At 37.5% G+C, this 21,151-nt stretch overlaps 1 protein-coding gene across 18 annotated transcripts in view; it reads right to left on the reverse strand.

The window, feature by feature from the left end:
• The window catches only part of PPFIA2 (PPFI scaffold protein A2), a 464,553-nt gene that overhangs the window by 21,862 nt on the left and 421,540 nt on the right, over nt 1–21,151 (reverse strand). For 16 of the 18 annotated variants that reach the window (XM_081822131.1, XM_081822133.1, XM_081822149.1 and 13 more), the window contains 3 exons: nt 13,165–13,246; nt 9,279–9,479; nt 1,296–1,358 (listed from right to left, as the gene is read on the reverse strand). In XM_081822131.1, the coding sequence (XP_081678257.1) occupies nt 1,296–1,358; nt 9,279–9,479; nt 13,165–13,246 (346 nt within the window). The remainder of the gene's footprint in view (nt 1–1,295; nt 1,359–9,278; nt 9,480–13,164; nt 13,247–21,151) is intronic. The other 2 variants (XM_081822139.1, XM_081822138.1) reach the window with 1 other exon arrangement.

Consider the following 21,151-nt stretch of genomic DNA (forward strand, 5'->3'; position numbering starts at 1 on the left):
TTTTAGTTAATTCCAATTAAACATACACACATATGACATATGGGCTTTTCATGATATATTTGATCTGGTCATTCCAAATCTTTTTTAATTCTTAAAAGTATGTTGTTTTCCAAATGTAAATGTAGAATAGAAAGCTACAATAAAAATTCCTGATTCTATATATACAAGTATACAATACACGTAAATGTATACATACATACACACACACACACAATGAAAAAATCTAACATAAAGTAAATTAATGAAGTACAAAAAGTAACTGTTTCCCTCTAACAAAGCTTTGTGGTAATCAAACAGATTTCAGCAATGGTCAACAACAAACAAAAGCAAACAAGAGTAAAACCAAACCCAACAAACTGAACTAGAAATATAGTTAGAAAATGACATTGGCATTTTTATCCTTCATAAACTAGATAATCAATTTTTCACATATAGATACAACCAAAAGGACATTAAATTAAAAGAAGCCGCTAAGAATAAAATGTATGACATACCCAACTTGGTTACTTTAAATGAAAAATGAGTATATGTAATATTATATTTTTAAAAGCTGACAATTATAATCAAAGTCATTAAAAATTTCTTTAAGCCTGTGCTTTGAATATCAAATGAACAGAATATTTTTTGGAGGGGTGGAGTTTTAAGTTCTGTATTGGTAAAGTACAAGAAACTAAATGCTTGTATTAAAAATGAGTCTTCGGGGCGCCTGGGTGGCTCAGTCGGTTAAGCATCTGACTCTTGATTTTTGGCTCAGGTCATGATCTCAGTTGTGTGAGACTGAGGCCCACATTGGGCTCCGTGGTCAGTAAGGAGTCTGCTTGGGATTCTCTCTCCTTCTCCTCTTTCCTCTCCCTCTACCTCTCCCCTCTTTCCCTCTCTCAAATAAACAAATAAATCTTAAAAAAAAAAAAAAGAAAAAGAAAAAAGGAGTGTTCAATCTGAACTTTCCTATTACCAGTTTAATTGGGTTTGATAACATGTATTACCTGTGAATATGCACAATACTAAGTGATATCTGTTACTAAAAATTCCCAGGGTTGCAAGATGGATAAATAAGCATTGTAAAATTCTTGATTATTGCCTGCATATTACAAACTCATTATGACCATCTAGCCCTGTTTCATTAACAATGTCCAAGTGCAGTAAAATGAAACCTTAACGAAAAATATTAGTTTTCATGCACATTGCTATGGAAACATACCCATTACTCTGATCTGTCACACACAAAATAGCTTTTTCATCCCAATAGCAGCCAAATAACTTTTCTTCACGTTCAACAAAGCCGTAAGACTAACCGTTTTTGCTGGAGCAGCCAGATTTTCCATTTCTTCATGGGTCACCCAAACGTTGCCTGAAGGCTAGTGAGGAGGCCCGGGGGGGGGAGCAGTGGGGTCCACAGTAGGGAAGCAGTGGTAAAGAAGAAAGGCAGCAGTACTGTAAGTTACCAGCCCCACCGCACCACGACAGTGCTCTTGCTTCTACAGCATGCACAGGAGAGACAGCATTGCTGGTTTGCTCAGAGCTCCCTTTTTCTTCTACTTAAAAAGATTAAATAGAAAGAGGCATGCTGTGAAGCTCCTGTGGGATAGATTTAAAATGATGCTCCTGTGATTATTAATCAGGAAAAAGGCCAAATCACGATTTGCATTTCAAAGGTAGGGAGCTATTGGATCCAATTTTTTTTTTTTTGTAATCATAAAGAACTGATTAAATTTGATCTGTAGGGGAATGTATTTATTTTTCTTCAGAAAACAAAAGCACAGGTACTTTGTTGTGCTATTACCGGTATTTCATTCACAAAGTTTTGATTCTTCAATGTCCTTGAAAAGAGAAAATTGGTGGTCAATACAAAGCAGAGAGCACTACCATCATCTGTCTGGAAACTAATATCAGTTTTTCCCAAATGATTTCTTCCTTTTATAATTCCCTATGTATGTTGTTTTCCTATATTCTTATAGAGGAAAAAGAAGTAAAATGCTATTTTTAATTTAAAGGGTATTTTTTTAACCTTACTAAATGCTGTCAGAAATTACAAAACCTAGGCTTCCCAATTTCTCAGCAGTGTCTTATACCATTATAGAGAAGAACATGATGTAAAAGGAAATTTTCCTTTTAGCAGGCACTATTCTTTTATAAAGTCGCATTTGTTTTCTAAATAAGATAACCCATGATATTTGCTCTATACACTGAATAATGCACAATTTCTAAACTAAAGTCCAGTTAGTAACATACAGATCAGACATATTGTTGATGGGAACGGCTACAGGGAACCACTTCCCATTAAATTCCACCATTTCACTGAGAAATCCTTATGAACATTGCAGGGTTGTCCAAGTACGTCCATCCTATAGTTACAATGGAATTTATATCCCATACATTGCTTACAACTTGTTTTGGAAGGGGTCTAGAATTGGAAGTAGCAAAATTGATGCCCCAACGTGAGCCTCCACCGTAACTCTCTCTGGCCTCTTCTACCAACACATAGCACCGTTTTAATTTTCCTTCTGTTAAAAATTATGTTATAATTTGAAAAATAACTACATATAAACTAAATTGATGAGTATAATTCAATATAAGAGAAATCTCATTTATAAGAGAATTATATATATATGAGTAAAGCGTAATATAGAATAAGAATATATATATACAGGTGAGTAACAAAGGGGAGTTATGCCCCACGTTGGGCATAGAGCTTACTTAAAAAAATCCCAGAGGACAGCCATCATATATGTAAAATTTATATGTGCAAAATTCTTTTTCCTACCGTTTTGGAATTTAGAGTATATCTGAATTTTTCCCTATAAGATAAAACTATGTGTACTTAGGAACTATTTTGAATACCAGAGTCACCTATGTTATTAAGAGCCCCTCCCCTCTACTCCCAGCTTTTGGGAACGGTGCTCAATATAACAGAGGCATATGGATGTATGAATCATTAAATCACTTGGAATATATTGCTTTTATTAACTTTGTGAAGAGTGCACTATACTAAAAAGAACTTAACATTCCTGTGTCACATACCCTTTATACCCAGAGACCACAGTGCTTCGCCTGAATGGCTGAACTGTTTGTTCAAAGGGAGCTGCTGTGATGGTTACCTGAAATTCACTTAAGCCAGTCTCGTTTTACAATGATTTTTGTAGCTTCTCTGTTAACTGTGAATCGAAATAATTAAGATCTCCCTCCTTCTGTAAGAAACTTGACCCGTATTATCTCATACTGGAATTCATACATGTATAATCCCCTTCAGAGTTTATCTTAAAGTTTATATTGGCCAGTCTATCATCATATTCTGGAATGGGCAAGATGCTTGAAGCCAGGGTTTGGTCTGTAGCTCTTTACATGCAAAATAATATATACTGAGGGCAATTTTCTTAAGTACAGCTGGCAAACTTACCTAAGTTGTATGTTAGTTGTTCTCTTTTGACCTGTAGTTTTACTTGTGAGGAACACTGTCTGTTCTAGAATCTTGTAAAGTAACTCATAAAATAGCTTCTGCACAATCCAATCATTTAGACATTCATTGAGGTTTCAACAAGTTGATTTTATAAGCAAGCCCATGCGCCATAAGTCAATTATTCAGATTTCTTTCTCCTCACCACCTGCTAAAGGTATGGAACTTTCACCTGGGTAAGTCATAAAGGGTTGCTGTAGAGCATAAGCATTCCAGTGAAGAGCATATCTTAAGGAACAGCTAGAGGGCGAGGCTTTGAGCAACCAAAGGACAGAGGATACTATGCCTGGGGTCCAAAGATAAAGAGTGTAAAAAAGTAGCTTGGAAAAGCATAAAGGACAAGGATCCCATAATTTGATTGTGGTTCTCTGAGAGCCATTAAAAATGACTTACTCATTCCTTGGCAGTCTATGCTGTAGTCCCCAATTCTGAGCTGAAGAATACCTACCTATAGTCATTTTCGTGCGTGTGTGTGTGTGTGTGTGTGTGTGTATGTGTGTGGTTAAGAGTCTGAATCTAATAGGTGATTTCTAAAATTTCAACTATCTGGAAATTTACCAAATTATAATAAAGACACTTGAGTTCTAGCAATGCCACTTTTCAGTTACTACCCTAGGACATTTCCTAAACCTCTCTAAATTTTAGATTCTATATCTGTTAAGTGGGTTAGGAATGTACTTCATACTAGAAAAAAATATTGAAAATTTTAAACTATAATATAATCAATTTTGATACAGTTCCGAGACTAAGATAAAGCAGGTAAGGTGTCAAGGGGACTAAACTTAAGGAAGCACTCACTTTCATGGCTGTGCAAATGCAAGGTCAGCACCTGACAGAGCATGCCTCCCTCAGTATTGTACTTGACCTGCCTCAATTGCCTCACCTTAGCCCAATCAGAGTAGAATATATAGATAGTATTATCAAATGAGAACTAGGAGGAAGATTCCTAACGGATGTTGAGGATTAAAGCACTTACCTAATTAAGTCATTCAGGAGAGAGTTACAACATAAAAATAAATATTAAAATTAGTTTAAGGGATAACTCATGAAAATTAATTATGGGAAAATAATCACTTCTCTTGCTGGCAGAAATAGCAAATAAGTAAAGCAGCAAGACCTCAGAATAATCCTAAACCTTATCTACCTGGAAGTAACTTCTGTTACTTCCTAGGTCATTTTGCAGTATTATTCTACTTGATAATTGAGTTACAAAGTAAATAAACTTGACATTTACTTTTCACATTTGAAATGGCCCAGAACCACATTTCTCCCCATCTGATTTTATGTTTTTCAATATAAGAAGAGAATTATTATATGAAGACTAGCATTTGCACAATTGCACCTCACTTTATTATGAGGTTACTAATAATGGAAAGGGGAACCAAAGCGGACTGGAAGAGTGCTGTAAAAGAGAAGAAAACAGGTAGATGCAGGAAGCAGGAGGGTGTACTTAATAGTAGCATAAACTCTGAGGCAAACAACAAGGTGGTGTGACCTTAGACAAGTCACTTAACCTCTCTGTACAGCAGTTTTTCCCATCTATACAACAGATATAAAAAAAAGTACCTATCTCATAGTGTTGTTGTTGTGGGGCTTAAATAAGTTATAACATGTAAAACACTTCAAACAGTACCTGACACTTAGGCATCCACTGATGTTGGATATTATCACAATTTCATTAGAAATTTACAACAATTTCTTTAGAAATTTTGTTAAGCAATTTCCACTCCAGTAAATCTTTTGTTTCATAAATGCTCTTTGTTTCCCATGTATATTGTGCTGACTGATGCCTATTTTATGCTTCACATTTCTGCTCGAATTTGCTGAATCCTGCGTTCCCAAACCCATTTTTTATACTGCACTATTTTTTAATTAGGCAATTTAAATAAATGTTACATAAAATGAAAATAAGTTTCACTCACATAAGAACACTGAGTTGAATTACTTGGAAAGACAGATCTAGGCAAATCTTATAACATGTTATCAATGAGATACAACTTCATCAAAGTCTGGGGAAAAGACTGTAAATGTCCAGGAGGATTCTGCACTCAAATAGCTTTTTGAGTATCCTGAAGTTATCACTTTAAAAAGAAACTCAAACTAGAAAAATTGAAGATGTTTTATGTATGAAGTTATAAAAGAAAGATAATGTAGAACTCCAGGCATTGGAATTGTACTCAAAGAAAAGTCCTAAGTGTTTTATTTAAAATTTACAAGTGCCTGAACATTTACATATTTTTATTGAAGATAAAATATTTAAAGCATGTACTTATTCTTTATGACATTCCCTCTTTAACCAAATATTGCAATGAACTGATATCTCCATCCTTATTCTATTAGGTAAGAGACTTTCCACAGTAACAGCAGCTCAGGAAGAAGAAACAGAAAGCTGGAAAATTAGGGCTGACCCAAGAAAATAATAAATGTAAATATTAGATTTTCCTTTTGGTGGTCTGGCCCATTTCATGTAGACAGGAAAGGAGGCAGAATCAGACAGAAGTTCTGTTAAGTTTAAAAAAAAAAAAAGCCTAAGTAAACAACCTTGTCTTTTTCTCTTGAAAATTTGAGAAAATAAGGAAGATACACCTGACTGAGGAACACGAACCCAAACCTGAACACACAGAAACTTTTGTATGGTCTGAACTAATTACAGTGTTCTGGGAGACACGATAACATCCCTGTGTTGGGCTCAGTGCTCCACATGGAGCTGTTTAAGATTCTCTCTCTCCCTCTCCTTCCGCCCCCAACCCCCTCTAAAAATAAAAATTAAATAAATAAATAAAATAAAATGTGAATCCTAATATATAACTTTAGGTGATGACTTTAAGATGTTTTAGTCTTCACTTTATATGGTGGATTCATTACTAGAAATTTATAAGCAAAGCAAATCATATTTAAAATGTATTAGAAATGAGTAAATACTTCCATGTGGTGGAGTAAAAGGAAGAAAAAGTATTCAGTAGATTATTATTATAACAAATAGATACAATTTATCTTTTACGTAACTTGCATCAGTATTTGGTAAAGGGTATATATCCTCTCTGAATAAAGAATTTTTACACATTAGTAGAAAGAGGAATATTCCTGTATCCTTTAGAAAAATGGAAAAAATTACTAATAGGTAATTCATTTAAATCCTAAATCAATAAGCATATGAAAACATTTTAACTTTAGTAGTAATTTTAAAAATATAAATTTAAGCAATGTAACAATCAATGTTAACAAAAGGATGAAGAAAAGCCTACACAATACAATTTGGCGATTTAGATTTAAAAGTAATAAGAATATAAATGCCCTATACATAAATATTGCTATGGAAAAAGTTTATGCAACAATATAGCTATATGTGCGTCCACTATGGTATTGTGAATACAATGAAAATTGTTAAATAAGCAAAATGTACAATATTAGGGATTTGGTTAAATACATTATGGTATTTCCATGAAGGAGTTATGCAGCAATTAGATATGATATTGTAATTGTATATTAATAATATGAGGAAAATGTTCATGCTATACAACTAAGTTTTAAAAGAAAAATATAAAATAATATATGATGTGAAATAATTCATCTTTATAAAAAGATAAAAGAAATAGACTGAAAAGGTGTCTTATCCAAAAGTTAATATTGAACAAAATTAGTAATTTTTAATAATTAATTAATAATATATTACCTGTCTATGAACTGTTAGTTCCTTTTTGAAGGCTTATTCAAATTCCAAAGAAGGTTTCTTTGGAATTCCATAACTTTTTGCTTCTGTCTAACATTGAGGAATTAAACTATCTCATCTCCTACTAAGCCTAGTGGTGAGCAAGTCTTACTTTCTTTACCATAGCTGTCCTATGGTAGAAGGGCATAGAAGTCAAGGCCATACAGATTTTACAGCCTCTGCATTGGTTGGTAGAGTGACTTGTACAATCACCATTCTTAAGATGAATGTTTACTGACTACTCTCTATAATTTGCCTGGCACTGAATTAAGGCCATGGAAAACTGATAATATCCTTGGTTGACTTTAGTGGAAGATAAATTAAGAAAAAATTTTAATTGGTTTTTATAAGTATATGGAGTGGTAACGCAGGAAGGGAAAAACCAGATTTTGGTGCATAGTGAAACCTTTTTCAAGGAAAAACATTCACGAATCATTCGATGAAGGATGAGTTGGGGAAGGATGGTGATCCTGGAGTGGGAAGAATGTTCCAGACAGAGTGAAGAGCAATTGCAAAAGCTCACAATCACCCACAAGCATGAAAGTTTAGCAAGCTGAATGTAGTTCTGTGTCACTGGGATCCTGTCCTGGGGAGATAAAGCCTTTGAGGTGAACTGAGGCTAGATCGCTAGATCGCGAAGAGTCTCATTGTAAGTTCTCTCCACATTTGACTGTTCTTTAAACAACTGAGTATGCTCTTACTTTTAATAGTTTGTGATTTAAATTTCTTAAGTTCACTTAGATATTTTTAGAAAAATAGTGCTTAATTATTCTATTTTCCATTAAGAAATGGATTTGGATGTTAAATAAAAATCATAAAATATATTCTACTTTTCCTCTTGAAATTGGGACTTCAAAGGCTCCAATTTTGCATTTTCAGTAACCACGTATACTTTTGCTCTTGGGAAAAGAGTGTTGATACAAACCAGCTGTGATGCTTCGCTCTCACTTGGAAATTAAACTCTATCAGATCTGAATTTGGTTTACAATATCTATTTTAATGGCCTACTCAGCTTTTATGTTAAACATATTCTGTATTACTTCTGAGCTTAAGTAACACGTCAGCTAGAGGATACAACATTATAGACATTTTAAAATAATGTTATACATAACGTTTGTTAAATTATATCTTTTCTCTACATCTTATTTAGAAGAAGTTAAAATGGAATTATGCAAGAAAGATAAAACCTTTTTAAATTTGACCTGGTATTTCTGGCATTAGAATCTAGTATGGTGGGAAGGAATGTAAAGATAGGTGCAATAAACATGAAGCCAATTCTTTCAGACTGTTGAAGGCCACAGAGAAAAAGTTATATTCAAGTTGAGTTTTGTGTCTGAAAACTGCAATAAAGTAATAACCACTTTTCTATCTTTTACCCACATCTCAAATTTACCTCATTCTTTCATATTTTGTTATTCTGCATAAGACATGGGACCAGAGAAATTCAGTTAACATCAGAAATCATATCCGTTACCAGCAAAAGATATATATAAATCAGGAATGGACTGAAGAATGAATATTATTTGGAATTATTCTTAGTATATGAATTTGTCATCTGGCATGCATTTTCTTTTAGACATTTTGTTCTTTCCTAGCGTTAGGATAGGGACACAATTATCAGAAGAATAGGGATTTATAAATGAGAAGCAAAGAGAATTTGAAGGAAGGTTTTCCACTTGGTATTTATAAAATATCAAATATCTGCATAGTTGCATAATTATGAAAACTGCATAAGAAGTAGTGAGTTCGGCATTGCATCTTCAGAAAGCACTAATGCCAACAGCTCATCTCCTGTTCTTTTTTTTTTTTTTTAAAGGGAACATCCTAAAAAAGAGTAAACTTGGGATACTGTTGCCTGGGAGAAAAATGTAGACTTTAGTTAGAAACTAGCTCAAAAGTCTATCTTGGTCACAGCCTTCAAGTCTGATCGGAATCACAGCTCCTCTCTTGAAAACCTATTAAAAGTAGCAGCAAGGTTAATCAAGAGCAAGCTGAGTCTCTTCGGAATAATTCATGCTGACATTGAAATGTGTGCTGCCACAGTCTGGCTCTGTGGACTTAGAGAGGCTGCTATTTGCCCAGCACTGGAGAGGGAAGGAGCATAAGCGGACTCACAGTTCGGGATGTCGGAGGAGCTGAAGGACTTGTTAGGGAAACCATCTCCTGGATTGCTAGTCGCAGCTTTAAGCGATGCAGGGGATTGCTGATCCCGATTTCTCTCTGGATCTCAGTGTCTGATAAAGCAGACATGATGGCTCCACTTTTCACATTGGCTCGGCAGGCTGCTACGTACCAAGCAGGCATTCCCAACCAGAGCTGTTGGATAGGGAAAAAACACACACACAGATTATACTAAGAGTTAATAGTGTCTCTTAGTGCTAGGCACCATTCCAAGTACTTTACACGTATGAACTCTTTTACTGCCCAAACCCCAAAAGACAGATGCTATTATTATTTTCCCCAGATGACATAGAGGCACAAAGGCATTAAGCAATTTATTGAAAAATATCAGCTAGGCAGTGATGGAACTAAAGATTTGAAATTGGGTCTCTAGGGTGTGCAATTTAACAACTATTTTATATTATTAGGTTAAACATAATAGCTGCACATCACCAAATCCACCCCTGCCCCCTTGGATTTAAGGACAAGAACAGCCACAAGCTGCATTTGGTAAAGGCTCAATCGACTTTGTTTAATGCGTGAATTCAATTTATCAATCTCCTTTGGAATTCTGAGGGCAAAGAAGTTCTGTCACAGAAAGAGACAGCTCTACCACCTCCAGCCATGTGATTTTGATCCAAGCCTGTATTGTAGTTAAGCCCCATTTCTCACATACCTACCTATAGCATGTGATAGTTGTGTGAACTTAAGTTGATGTTCTGCATGGACAAAGTTTTGGAGGATAAAATGATGTGCTAGAGGGAGAGACTGAAGTTACAAACATCTGGAAAACTTTAGCTAAAGAGAGTAAGAAAATGAATAATGCATCAGAACTTAGGGATTCCAATTTTTCAACTTTGCTATGATGCTCTTAAAAGACAATGGAATCGGTAAAGAGTGTCTGCATACATCTTAAGCACTGGGTGAATGCCAACTCACATGGATGGTGTTGTAGCATTTGAATTACGCACATTTGAAAAAGGAATATTCTCTCCATTTCCCCTTCCCCCCCATCATTAGCTATGAATAAGAAGCAGGGCACAGGCAAGTGAGCAGTTTAAATCTTGGTCTTTAAATGTCCAAAATAGTGATTTTTTGGACTATTTTATTTGTTGATATGAACAGATTGAGCAAAAAGAGTGAGAAGTGAGAATAAGAAAAAGAAGACAAGCTATAAATCAGCAAACATCAATGCCCAGAGCTCTGGACCAGAAGGCTGGGCTCTAATTGCTTCACTGTCACTGGTGAGTCCTGGAACTTCTCTAAACCTTGGCCTTATTTTCTTCATTTGTAAAACAAAGAGAGTCAGCTTTATTACTTCTAGGCACTGTGGTAGGCAGCTTCTAAGATGGATCCCAGGGATTTCCTCCTGATATTTCTGCTTTTGTGTAATCCTCTGCCTTTCAGTTTGGACTGAAACCAGTGTCTTATATCTAATGAATAGACTATTGTGGAAGCGATGGGATGCCACTTTCCAGATGAGGTTACAAACAGAGGGTAGCTTCACTCCTGCTAGTCCTCTCTCCCTCCCTCGTCTCAGTGCTCTAGCTCTGGGGGAATTCAGCTGCCATGTTGTGTGCAGCCCTGTTGGAGATACCCACGTGGCAAGGAACAGATGTTTCTGGCCAGCCACTAGCAAGGAACTGAATCATGACTGTGAAAACCAGAGTCAGCTTGGAAGTGGATTCTCCCCACATCAAGCCTTGAGATGCCTGCCAATCTGGCTGACCCCTTGATTGCAGCCTCGTGAGAGACTTTGATCAGAAACCCAAGCTAGATTCCTGACCCACAGAAGCCATGAAGAAGATAAATGTTACGTTTTCGGATAATTTGTTACATGGTAATAGATAACTAACCTAACCAGATATCCTTTTATTTAAAAAATTCTGTCGTATGAGGAGGCTAACTTGTCTCTATAAGGGAGGCAGACAAACAAACCGAAAGCCAAATCTTTGAGTCACTGTGGCCTGGGCTGTGATTAGAGATAAAAGACAAGGGAGAGGGGCTCTAAGTATAGCCCATCACTGAGAAGTTCGTACCATCTTCCAGCAGGTGCGGCACAAGGTATTGACCTCACCTTGACAGGCACCGTTAGACATGATGGAAGATGGGACTTCTTAGTTTATAAACTCATGTTGTGCAAAATAAGTAAACATCTAAATATACCTTCACTGGACTCTAATGATTTTTCACCCCCTCTTTCTAAGATATTTAGATTTCTATACTGAATAATATTACCCAAATGCTTGCCAATACACTATTATGGGTATCATCCCTAATTAGACTTTCAAAAAGTTTCTGGTGTTGATAAATGGTGTGTGAAGCATCAGTCTTATGTTTGCACATCATTCTTACCAGGCTGTGCACACGAGGAGTCACTAAAGGAGGTGGAAAGTTAAGAGCTCTCCGTCATTGGATCACCCCGCTCACTCATCTTATTTATTCCATTTTATAATTTGAGTCACTTTAGGAAGCACATTATGAGCAACTTCTGTGTGCTCAGGATAGGTTTAATTAGCACAAAATTTCACTGCCTGTCATTTCCTAGCTCCTTAATGTCATAAAGCTTTTTTCATCTAAGGCTTTGTTCATCACTTGCCAAAATAGCAGCTCTCTGTCAAACTGCAGCTCATTTTATTGGAGTGACACTGAACAAAAAAACTGCTATCAATTTTAAAGTGTGCTTTCTTAAGCATGTTGCCTTATAATTGATTTTTAAAGTATCATAATTTTAAAAGCACATTTGGAAGAAGCAGCTCTGATCACTAATATGCTGAAAATCCCCTGACTGATATGAGAAAATAAAATAAAGCAAGACCAGGCTTCTTTCACTCAGTCTAAGAAAAAATGCAAAGTATGTCTTTATATCTATGTATATAAGACTAGTTTTTAAACTAAAATGGGTTTTCATATTTCCTCATTGATTAATTTGTTAGCTCTGGATATGATAGGATGATGAAAGTCAGTGATTTCATCATCTCCAACCACTTAAAACAATGGTTCCAATAGCCTCTGCCAGGCAAGAAAAGCCTATTTTCTTCTCTGCCCTGACATTGGCATCTCCCGGCAGCTGCTAGCAGCCCACATTAGAGAACCAAACGGAATAGGCAGTGAGCACTATTAATACGTGGTACGAAGGGGTCTTTTGTGATCAAATGTGTGTTTCCTCCACTGTCCCAGTCTGCTCCTGCTGCCCCCCACCCTGCTCAGGTGCTGTTTTTTTTTTCCCCCCCGGTCCCAGTGTTCTGTAGAAAATGCTGAATGTAGTTCTTGTTTCATTATAACACTCACTTCAGACCCAGAGGAGAACAAGGGGCTAAGTATTCTCTTGCTTTATTCCAAGTGGCTAAACCTAGCTGGCCTCTAGGCTTTAGAGAATTAGGTTCTAGAATTAATTTCCAAGCAAAGGAATGGTTCTCTGTGCAATCAGCTGACAGTGATCTCTTGGAAAACACAGAAGTGTTGAAGATAGAGATGGCTCTTCTCTGTAACCTGCTGATGAGGAAGAACTCTGGACTGATGGATGGGGACAGATGTTTTCTTGCGACAATAGATGTGTGGCTCAATAGCTGTCTTCTCTTTCTCTGGACATGAAGATGGTGAGATTTAGAGAAACTTCCTTTTATCCCACTAGGTGCTTCCTTCTGCCCCAATCACAAGAATGTATCAGAGTAAGATCCAAACAATGCCCATAGGCCCCTGGATAAAGCAAATATTCCCTTTATAAGCTACTCCAGGCTACTCGAAAGCTGTGACTTCAGGAACCCATCCTTACCTGTATCTAGAAAAAGTATCAAACTGAAGTGATGAATTTAAGAGCTTTCTGGTTTAATTCTCTTACCTCCAGCCATGCAACCACAGTGGGCCCATCCCACTGAGCAAAAGGTAATCCCTTCCTCCGAGCTTCTTCTAGAAGTTCATGCCTGAAGTACACAGCAGAGATTATTAGTTATGTAGCATTGAAAAAGACAGTGGTGACTATTTTTAATGACAATATTTTTAAAAAACCAATAATCCTTTACAAACTTTTTCTGAGATAATACAGAATAACAGAATTCTTTCTTCCTTTTAGTAATACATGGAAATCACCCACTGATTTTATGAGTGAAACACGGACATCTAAAAATAATTTCTCCCAACATTTATTCACAAAATTCAAACATTAAATGTTAATGGACTAAAAAGCTGAATTCTATTATCAGCAAATATCTTATCTTTTTAACAAGAAAATAGCCCACATATGCATATTCAAGCATACATCATGGGATCTAAATGAGGCTTCTTCCATCTGCCTTGCTCACTTCTCCTTACGATTTCAATGATAGAGAAAATGTCTGTATATAGAGGCAGTAGATAAATTTGGTTATTTTAGTCCCATTCAAGACATGTGCTTCATTTTAGTATGCTCTCCAGGTCCAGGTAGCTATATTCTGAGTTTTTTTTTTTTTAATCTAGTCTATGAAATTACCTCTCATTTAAAGAGAACTCAGAGGGAAATTAACTTCTATCACTAGAAAGCAATGTAAGGTGTGAAATTCAATAGTACATTCCTTTTCATTTATAATCACTCCTGCTTTTAATGAAAATGAAACACCTCAATGACAACAAATGGTTGTTTCTGATAGAAAAATGTTGTAAAGAGCCTTGACAAATGCATTATTAATCACTGTCTCTACTACTGAGCCTTATAACTGACATCCATTTACAAAACCAATTTGAGTCGTTCATTGTTGAAATAGCAAATATGTGTTGAAACTCAAATTGATATATACCTGACCGGGACTATACTGGAAAATATATTCTCTGTTCCTTAGTATGTTTTGATCTTACACACAAATGATAAAAACGTAGTATATTATTTGCTCTTTTGAATGTGTTATCTTTCACGCTTTTAGGAATGTATCAGTAATATCATATATGAACTCCAAAATGAAGCATTTGATTATTTCCCACCATCAAACAATCAATTGCTTATTATAATATGTTAAGATACAGTTGGCCTTTGGACAACACAGGGGCTAGGGGAACCAACCCCCCCGCACAGTAAAAAATCTGCATTGCACTTTTGACTCTCCAAAAACGTAACTACTAATAGCCTACTGTTGACTGGATGCCTTACTGACAACATAAACAGTAGACTAACACATACTTTGCATGTTATATATATTTTATATTGTATTCTTATAGTAAATTTAGAGAAAAGAAAATGTTATTAAGAAAATCATAAGGAAGAGAAAATACATTATAATACTGTAGTGTATTTATCGACGAAAATTCTCATATGAGTGGGCCCGAACAGTTCAAACCCACAGTGTTCAATGTCAACTGTATATAACCGAAAATGCTTTTCAGTGAGAACTTCTATATTTGCAGTGGATGCTGCCAACAAATAATCAGTGTGAAAAAAGAAACAAAGAGGCAAAACAAAAACTGAAGTTAGAGCAGCTGAAGAGACATATAAATCAACTGCTGTTTCATTTGAGGGACTAGCAAGGAAAGCACAGGTCAGTTCTACCTGTCAGTTATTCAGCACCTGTGACGGGGAAGAGTGATGGGTGCCCTGAATCCAAAGTGAAAACTAGAGGGGCTTCCTCACCTGGATTGCTGTACCATCCCCCATTCCCTCGGGCTTCCCAACATTCCTTCATTGAAAAACAGACTCAAGGAGCCTAGTCTCACTGCTACTGGTATTGAGAGAAAGGGGTTGAAGGGTCAACCAACCAACCATAAGGTACTCATTGTAAGCACCTGTTGTGAGCTTAGACCTGTGTCCCATGTGAGAATACAGGCATGGCCCCAGTTTGTCACAAGATCCCCGGTTAGATAGAAAAAGCAAACACATGAACTGTCCAAAAACACAATATAGTACACAAACAGATGCTAAAACTCGGTGATGCACGTTCTGAGCGGGAGGATTTTGGAATATGGGTCAAAAGCAATGGAAACACTTGGTGAAGGACTGTGGCAACCAAGCTGGCTTTGAAGGGATTGTGGAAAGGCGTTCTAAGCAGGATAAGCAGTAAAGGTAGGGGGTCAGAGGAAGGACTCGGCATGGGATACGTGCAAGCCAGTGGAGAGCAGGCCTCCAGGGAGCTGAGGAGCCTTATTCGGAGTTGTAATGTTATATCCAATAGGGCAAGAAACACTTTCAGTGATGTGGCAGCTGAGTGGCAGTGAAGGGGAAGAAACAGACATTTACCGCCGTTTTTTGCTACATTTAGTAAAAAGGCAAGTAAATAGGCGCTCACCACCTAGGAAGCACATAACATCGTCAGAGGTGAATTACAGGAGTTGTACAAAAGCCATTTTTAAAAGCTGGAACACTTTAATTGTGAAACTTCTGACTAGTTCTCTAAAAATACTACACCACACAAGCCAGAGTGAACCTGTTCAAACTTGAGTCAGATACCGTAACTTCTCTGCTCACAACCCTCCAATCACTCCTTGTCTCCCTGAGAATAAAAGGCAAAGCGGCAGTTAGGATCTACTCTCCTACCCCTTCAACTCTCTGATTCAGCTGCTACCTCACACAATGATGCTGCCTCTTCGCTGTTCCCTGGAAACGGCGCAGGCCTTTCAGCCTCAAGACCCTTGTACCCACTATTCTCTCTGTGGAATGCTTGTGCCCTCTGTCTCCACATGGCTCACTCCCTCACTACTTTTAATATTTACTCAAATGTCACCTTCTCTGAGTGTCTTTTCCCTCCCTCCTTCGACCCCCACCAGACATTCTTTATCCCTGTTCCTTGATTTATTTCTCTCCACAGCACTTATCTTCGAACACAGAGTATCATTTACACCTCAGTCTATTATATCCCAATCAAATATAAGCTCAAGGAGGACCGATGTTTTCACATATTCTGTTTAGAGATAATTAGAAGCATCTAGAACAAGGTCAGGCACAGACAAGGTGCTCCATATATAGCTGTGAATGTTGAACACGTCTGCCACTGTTCGTAGTTAGGTACTTCTTGTTAGAGTAAACTGAGCCCCATAACGGATATATTTTTTTGTAGTCCAAGTATCTTTTTCTATTTTGGATTACAACATCATTCAAAGTTTCATTTCAAAAAAAAAAAAAAATCCTTAAATTCTGTTTCCTCTTGAGCCAATTTGTCAGAGTAACACCCACTCTGGCTGATCCCGAGTGTGATCTGGCATGGGATGGGATCCCTGACAGCAGTGTGGTTAAGACGCAATCCAATGTGCTCAGATAGTTCTATTTTCTGTCTCAATGGAAATTTAATTGCACAATTGTTTGTGAAATCTTTGGGCAATTTGGCCCTTGAAAAAGTTTTCTTTGTTTTTGCTTTGTTTGTTTTGCTTAAATCGCGAACTCTTGTAACCACAATAACTTTAGTAAGAATACGCTAAGATAATAGGAAAAGGGAGCTCTAGTTCACTGGATTCTGTCCTTTGGACCCCAACTGGCAGGGCTGGAGCCCACGTAAAGGCCTTTGAGCTGAAACAGGGGAGAAACTGCCAGATAAGGGTTGGAAGGCTGGGTTTTGCAGCAGAACTGAGTGCTACATGACTTTAACTCCAGATGCATTTTCCCTTAATCTGAGGGTAGAATCAACTGTGTAAGAAATGCACTGAAATTCTCAAAGCAACATTACATTTAATTCTTCTCAATCTTTTTTTTAAAGATATTTATTTATTTATTTTTTATTTTTTTTTAAAGATTTTATTTATTTGAGAGAGAGAGAATGAGAGAGAGCACATGAGAGGGGGGAGGGTCAGAGGGAGAAGCAGACTCCCTGCCGAGCAGGGAGCCCGATGTGGGACTCGATCCCAGGACTCCAGGATCATGACCTGAGCCGAGGGCAGTCGCTTAACCAACTGAGCCACCCAGGCGCCCTTTATTTATTTATTTGACAGACAGAGAGATAGCGAGAGCAGGAACACAAGCAGGGGGAGTGGGAGAGGGAGAAGCAGGCTTCCCCACGGAGCAGGGAGCCGGATGCGGGGCTCGATCCCAGGACCGTGGGATCATGACCTGAGCTGAAGGCAGACGCTTAACGACTGAGCCACCCAGGCGCCCAATTCTTCTCAATCTTAAAAAACTCTGCACTATACAGAATTTATAAGAGACATATATCTGGGTGTATGGCATGAGAAAGAAGCAATGTTAAAGAACATAATACAGGCAAAACTATAATAACTGGAAATCACTGAGTTTAATACATTGTGATTTTCTAACAGATAATATTAAGGGCCAACATTAATTGTATGGGGGCATGCTTCTTCTTATGAGATATTTTGGTGTCACTGACAGAGAAATAGTGACCTGAACTGTTTAGGAAATACTAAATAAAACACTGATTTGTCACAAACAGGCATTTTTAATATACTGGTGTTCTCTTTTGAATCAGTCCGTGTGTGGAAAGGTATGAATTTTTTTCTGTACTCCAGAGTCAACATTTCAAAAGGTCAAGTGACAGTTCTTCCAGAGCAAGGCTGTGATCAACTTTCCCTAGTATACGTGTGAGTCTGGAAATTGCTGTCTTTGTTTTTAGACCTGAAGAAATAGTTTTGTTTTTCTCTTTTTTTTTTCTCTCCAGACAATCTAATATTCAACCATCTTTTCCCAAAGGATAATTTATATATCACTATAGTTATGGGTATGCATTTTTGTTTTAAGATGTAGACTAGATTTTAGAGGATATCAGTACCTTTTAGAAAATCTATCTGGCTCAGGGCTGTCATCACCTGTGTGAAAACTCAAAGAAAAGTACTAATTGTACTGAAGAAGAAAAACTTCTGAATCGTTGAGTGTTTTCAAGAAACACATTCTCATCTACAGGGAAGAATGCTATTAGATTCCCCCAAACGTGTCAGACTCTCTTGAATTAGGTGTCAATGAGTTACTGTGACTGGAAAGTGACACCTCAGGAGGCCCAACAGGTGAGAAACACTTGAGTGTATGAGTCATTTGCATGCCCATATGTAACGGTACAGAGGGGAACTGTGCATGCTAGGCCTGATCTGAGGACAGGAACAAGGTGTGGGCACCCTAAGAATAACCAGCCCCAAGGATTTTTGGGTAAACGATCAAGAGTGTCTAACAAATGCACATAAATCAAGGGCATTTGCTGGGTTTGTAGTTTCTAACTCTTAATCCACATGAATGTAAGCAAGTATGACTTTGCCTCAGTGACTCAATCCAAATGGAAATGTCTGGCTTCTCCTTTTTTGGTTTTATGTCTCTCCTCAGCTATTGTAGTTTTGACCTAATTGGTGGAGTATGCCTGCATATTTGTGAGCTGTGTTTCTATCACACTCAACAATGTCCTCTTGCCTCCCTGCCTTGTCTACCCCCCTCACTTTGGCTTGATTTTCAAGACATACAAAAATACTTCTTCTCTGAAGCCATCCTTTCCTCGCCCCTGAGGCAATATTTACTACTTCTTTTTATAAGCGCCCTAGAATACTAAGCATTCCTACCTAGAGTACCTTTAACATTTTATCGACTCAGAGATTCAGTCGGTTTTATTCTTGCTGAACACAAAACCTGGCACATAGCAGGTCTGTAAAAAAAAATCGGATGACTGACTACCTAACAAATTTGATTAATCCTGGGGCATGCAAAGTTCCCTGTCCTCATGTCCTCATAGTAGGGGAACACAACTCGTAAATCAACAAGTTCAAGAAAGTGTTAAACTCTGAGAAATAAAGTTCATTAATTACTCAAAAAAGTCACAGACCACAGGGCCAGTAAAGTCTCCTTTCTCATATTCTTCTCAGCATGGATGGTGCATCACTGTCAGTGAAAAGAGACTGTATTCTCAGACCACTTAGCCTACAATGCTATTTTAGGATTGCCAATTTGTGATACGACTGTGTGATGGCCGTGCCAGTCACCTTCCATTTAATGCCTGCCCATTTCCCCTTCATGTTTTCTATTTCATCTTTCTTTACTTTCTATTCTCATTGCCACCATACTTTTTTTTCCCAACCCTTTAATTGGTCCCTATCTCAAGTCCTCTAACCCTTCTAATACATTGGCATAAAAAAAAATCTGCTATGCTAGCAGAATAGGTAAGAGAGTGGCCTTTAAAGTCTGATTGCTTAGGCTTGATTCTTGGTGCCTCCTCTTCTTAGCTGTGCATCCACAGACAAGTCACTTTACCTCTCTGTGCCTCAGTTTCCTCATCTGTAAAATAAAGCTGATAACAGTAGCTTCCTCAGGGGGTTGCAATGAAAGTGACCTGAGAAAATACATGTAATGTGATTACAACAGGACCTCACACAAAGGAAGCAGCTAATGAATGTGAAGTGTTACTTTTGACATAGCATTGTCCTCTGAAAACCCTCCAATGGTTCCTTAAATGTCTAAAGTATAACCCTCATCCTGAATTACAAATACTAAATAGGTTTAGTCTTGATTTCCCTTTCTAATCATCTTCACTTCTAACCAGGACTGAGAACCTACTTTTGCAAATAATTTGTGCATTACTAATTCTATCATTGTGAGTACCATTTTCCAGAGCTGAGAAGTTCTTTCCCTTCTTCAACTATCAGAATCTTACTGTTTGCCTAAATCATGACCCTTCCTTTCATTTTTGTGATAATCCCGTTCCACAAGGACTCTTTATCCTTCAAAATCTGGATACTTATAGTGTCAAAAATCACTCATAGTGATTGTTGATTAGCACCACATGCGCGCATCTCCTCTCCCACCCAGGACTCTAAAGTCCTAGAGATGATGGGCGCCTGGGTGGCTCAGTTGGTTAGGCGACTGCCTTCGGCTCGGGTCGTGATCCCAGAGTCCTGGGATCGAGCCCCGCGTCAGGCTCCTGGCTCAGCGGGGAGCCTGCTTCTCCCTCTGACCCTCTCCCCTCTCATGCTGTTTCTCTGTCTCTCTCTCTTTCTCTCAAATAAATAAATAAATAAAATCTTTAAAGTCCTAGAGATGAGAGTTTGCTCTTCCACTGTCTCTTGCTTTTCTTCCCATGCTATAGCTAAGAATATCTCTTGAATGGTTGTTATATTGTAATCCACAAAACTCTCAATGTTGACAACCATCTGGGATCTTTGATGACAGAGTGAATTCTAAGTATTTTGTTTTTGTTAACATCAAACTGTGCACTACATCTTGAAAAGGAATAAGAATTTTGTTTAGCAGTTGTTCAGAAAGAGAAAAAAATGTACTCTCTAATATTAAATAAGATATTTTGCAAATTGGTTGACTACTACCAAAGCTTTTGTTCAAATTCTCATCATTTGTGGATCATGGCAATGAACTCCCAGAGTCTCTCTGTCTCTTGTTTGGTACCCCCTCCTTTCCATCCTTTTTCCAACTCCCAATGAGACCCTCCTAAACACAAAGTTTTTGTTGAGACTTGCCTACTTGAAAACCTCCCCATTGTCCTAAAAATAAAGGTCAAATATCTTAGCATGATGGAAAAAAACCCTTAGTAATCTGGCCCTGGCTCTCTCTCCAGACTCTTGTGCTCAGTCAGTGCTGAAACACTTGCCATCCCCCGAATACCTCATTTTATTTGACCCTTTCCGTGACTCTTATCTTTTTCTTCTGACTGAAACATCCTTCTTTGCATCAGAATCGTGGCAAACTCATACTTGTCCCTCAGACACAGCTAATGCTTTATCCTTCCTGTGAAGATTCCAAGACCTCTCCCAGGCAGAATTAGATTTCTCTTCTATATAAATAGTATAACTTGTGTATACTCCAGTAATTGCACTTCTTATACCTCTCATTTACAATGTACCGTAATAGAGGTTTATCTAACGTGCTCTCTTGTCTTTAAACCACTTCTATTCTTCAGAAATACTATATCATGGTTTGAAAGAACAAAGGTTCTGGA

This window comes from Leptonychotes weddellii, chromosome 5, assembly GCF_054177405.1.
Source record: "Leptonychotes weddellii isolate Sample4059 chromosome 5, ASM5417740v2, whole genome shotgun sequence".
In the NCBI taxonomy this organism is placed as follows: domain Eukaryota; kingdom Metazoa; phylum Chordata; class Mammalia; order Carnivora; family Phocidae; genus Leptonychotes; species Leptonychotes weddellii.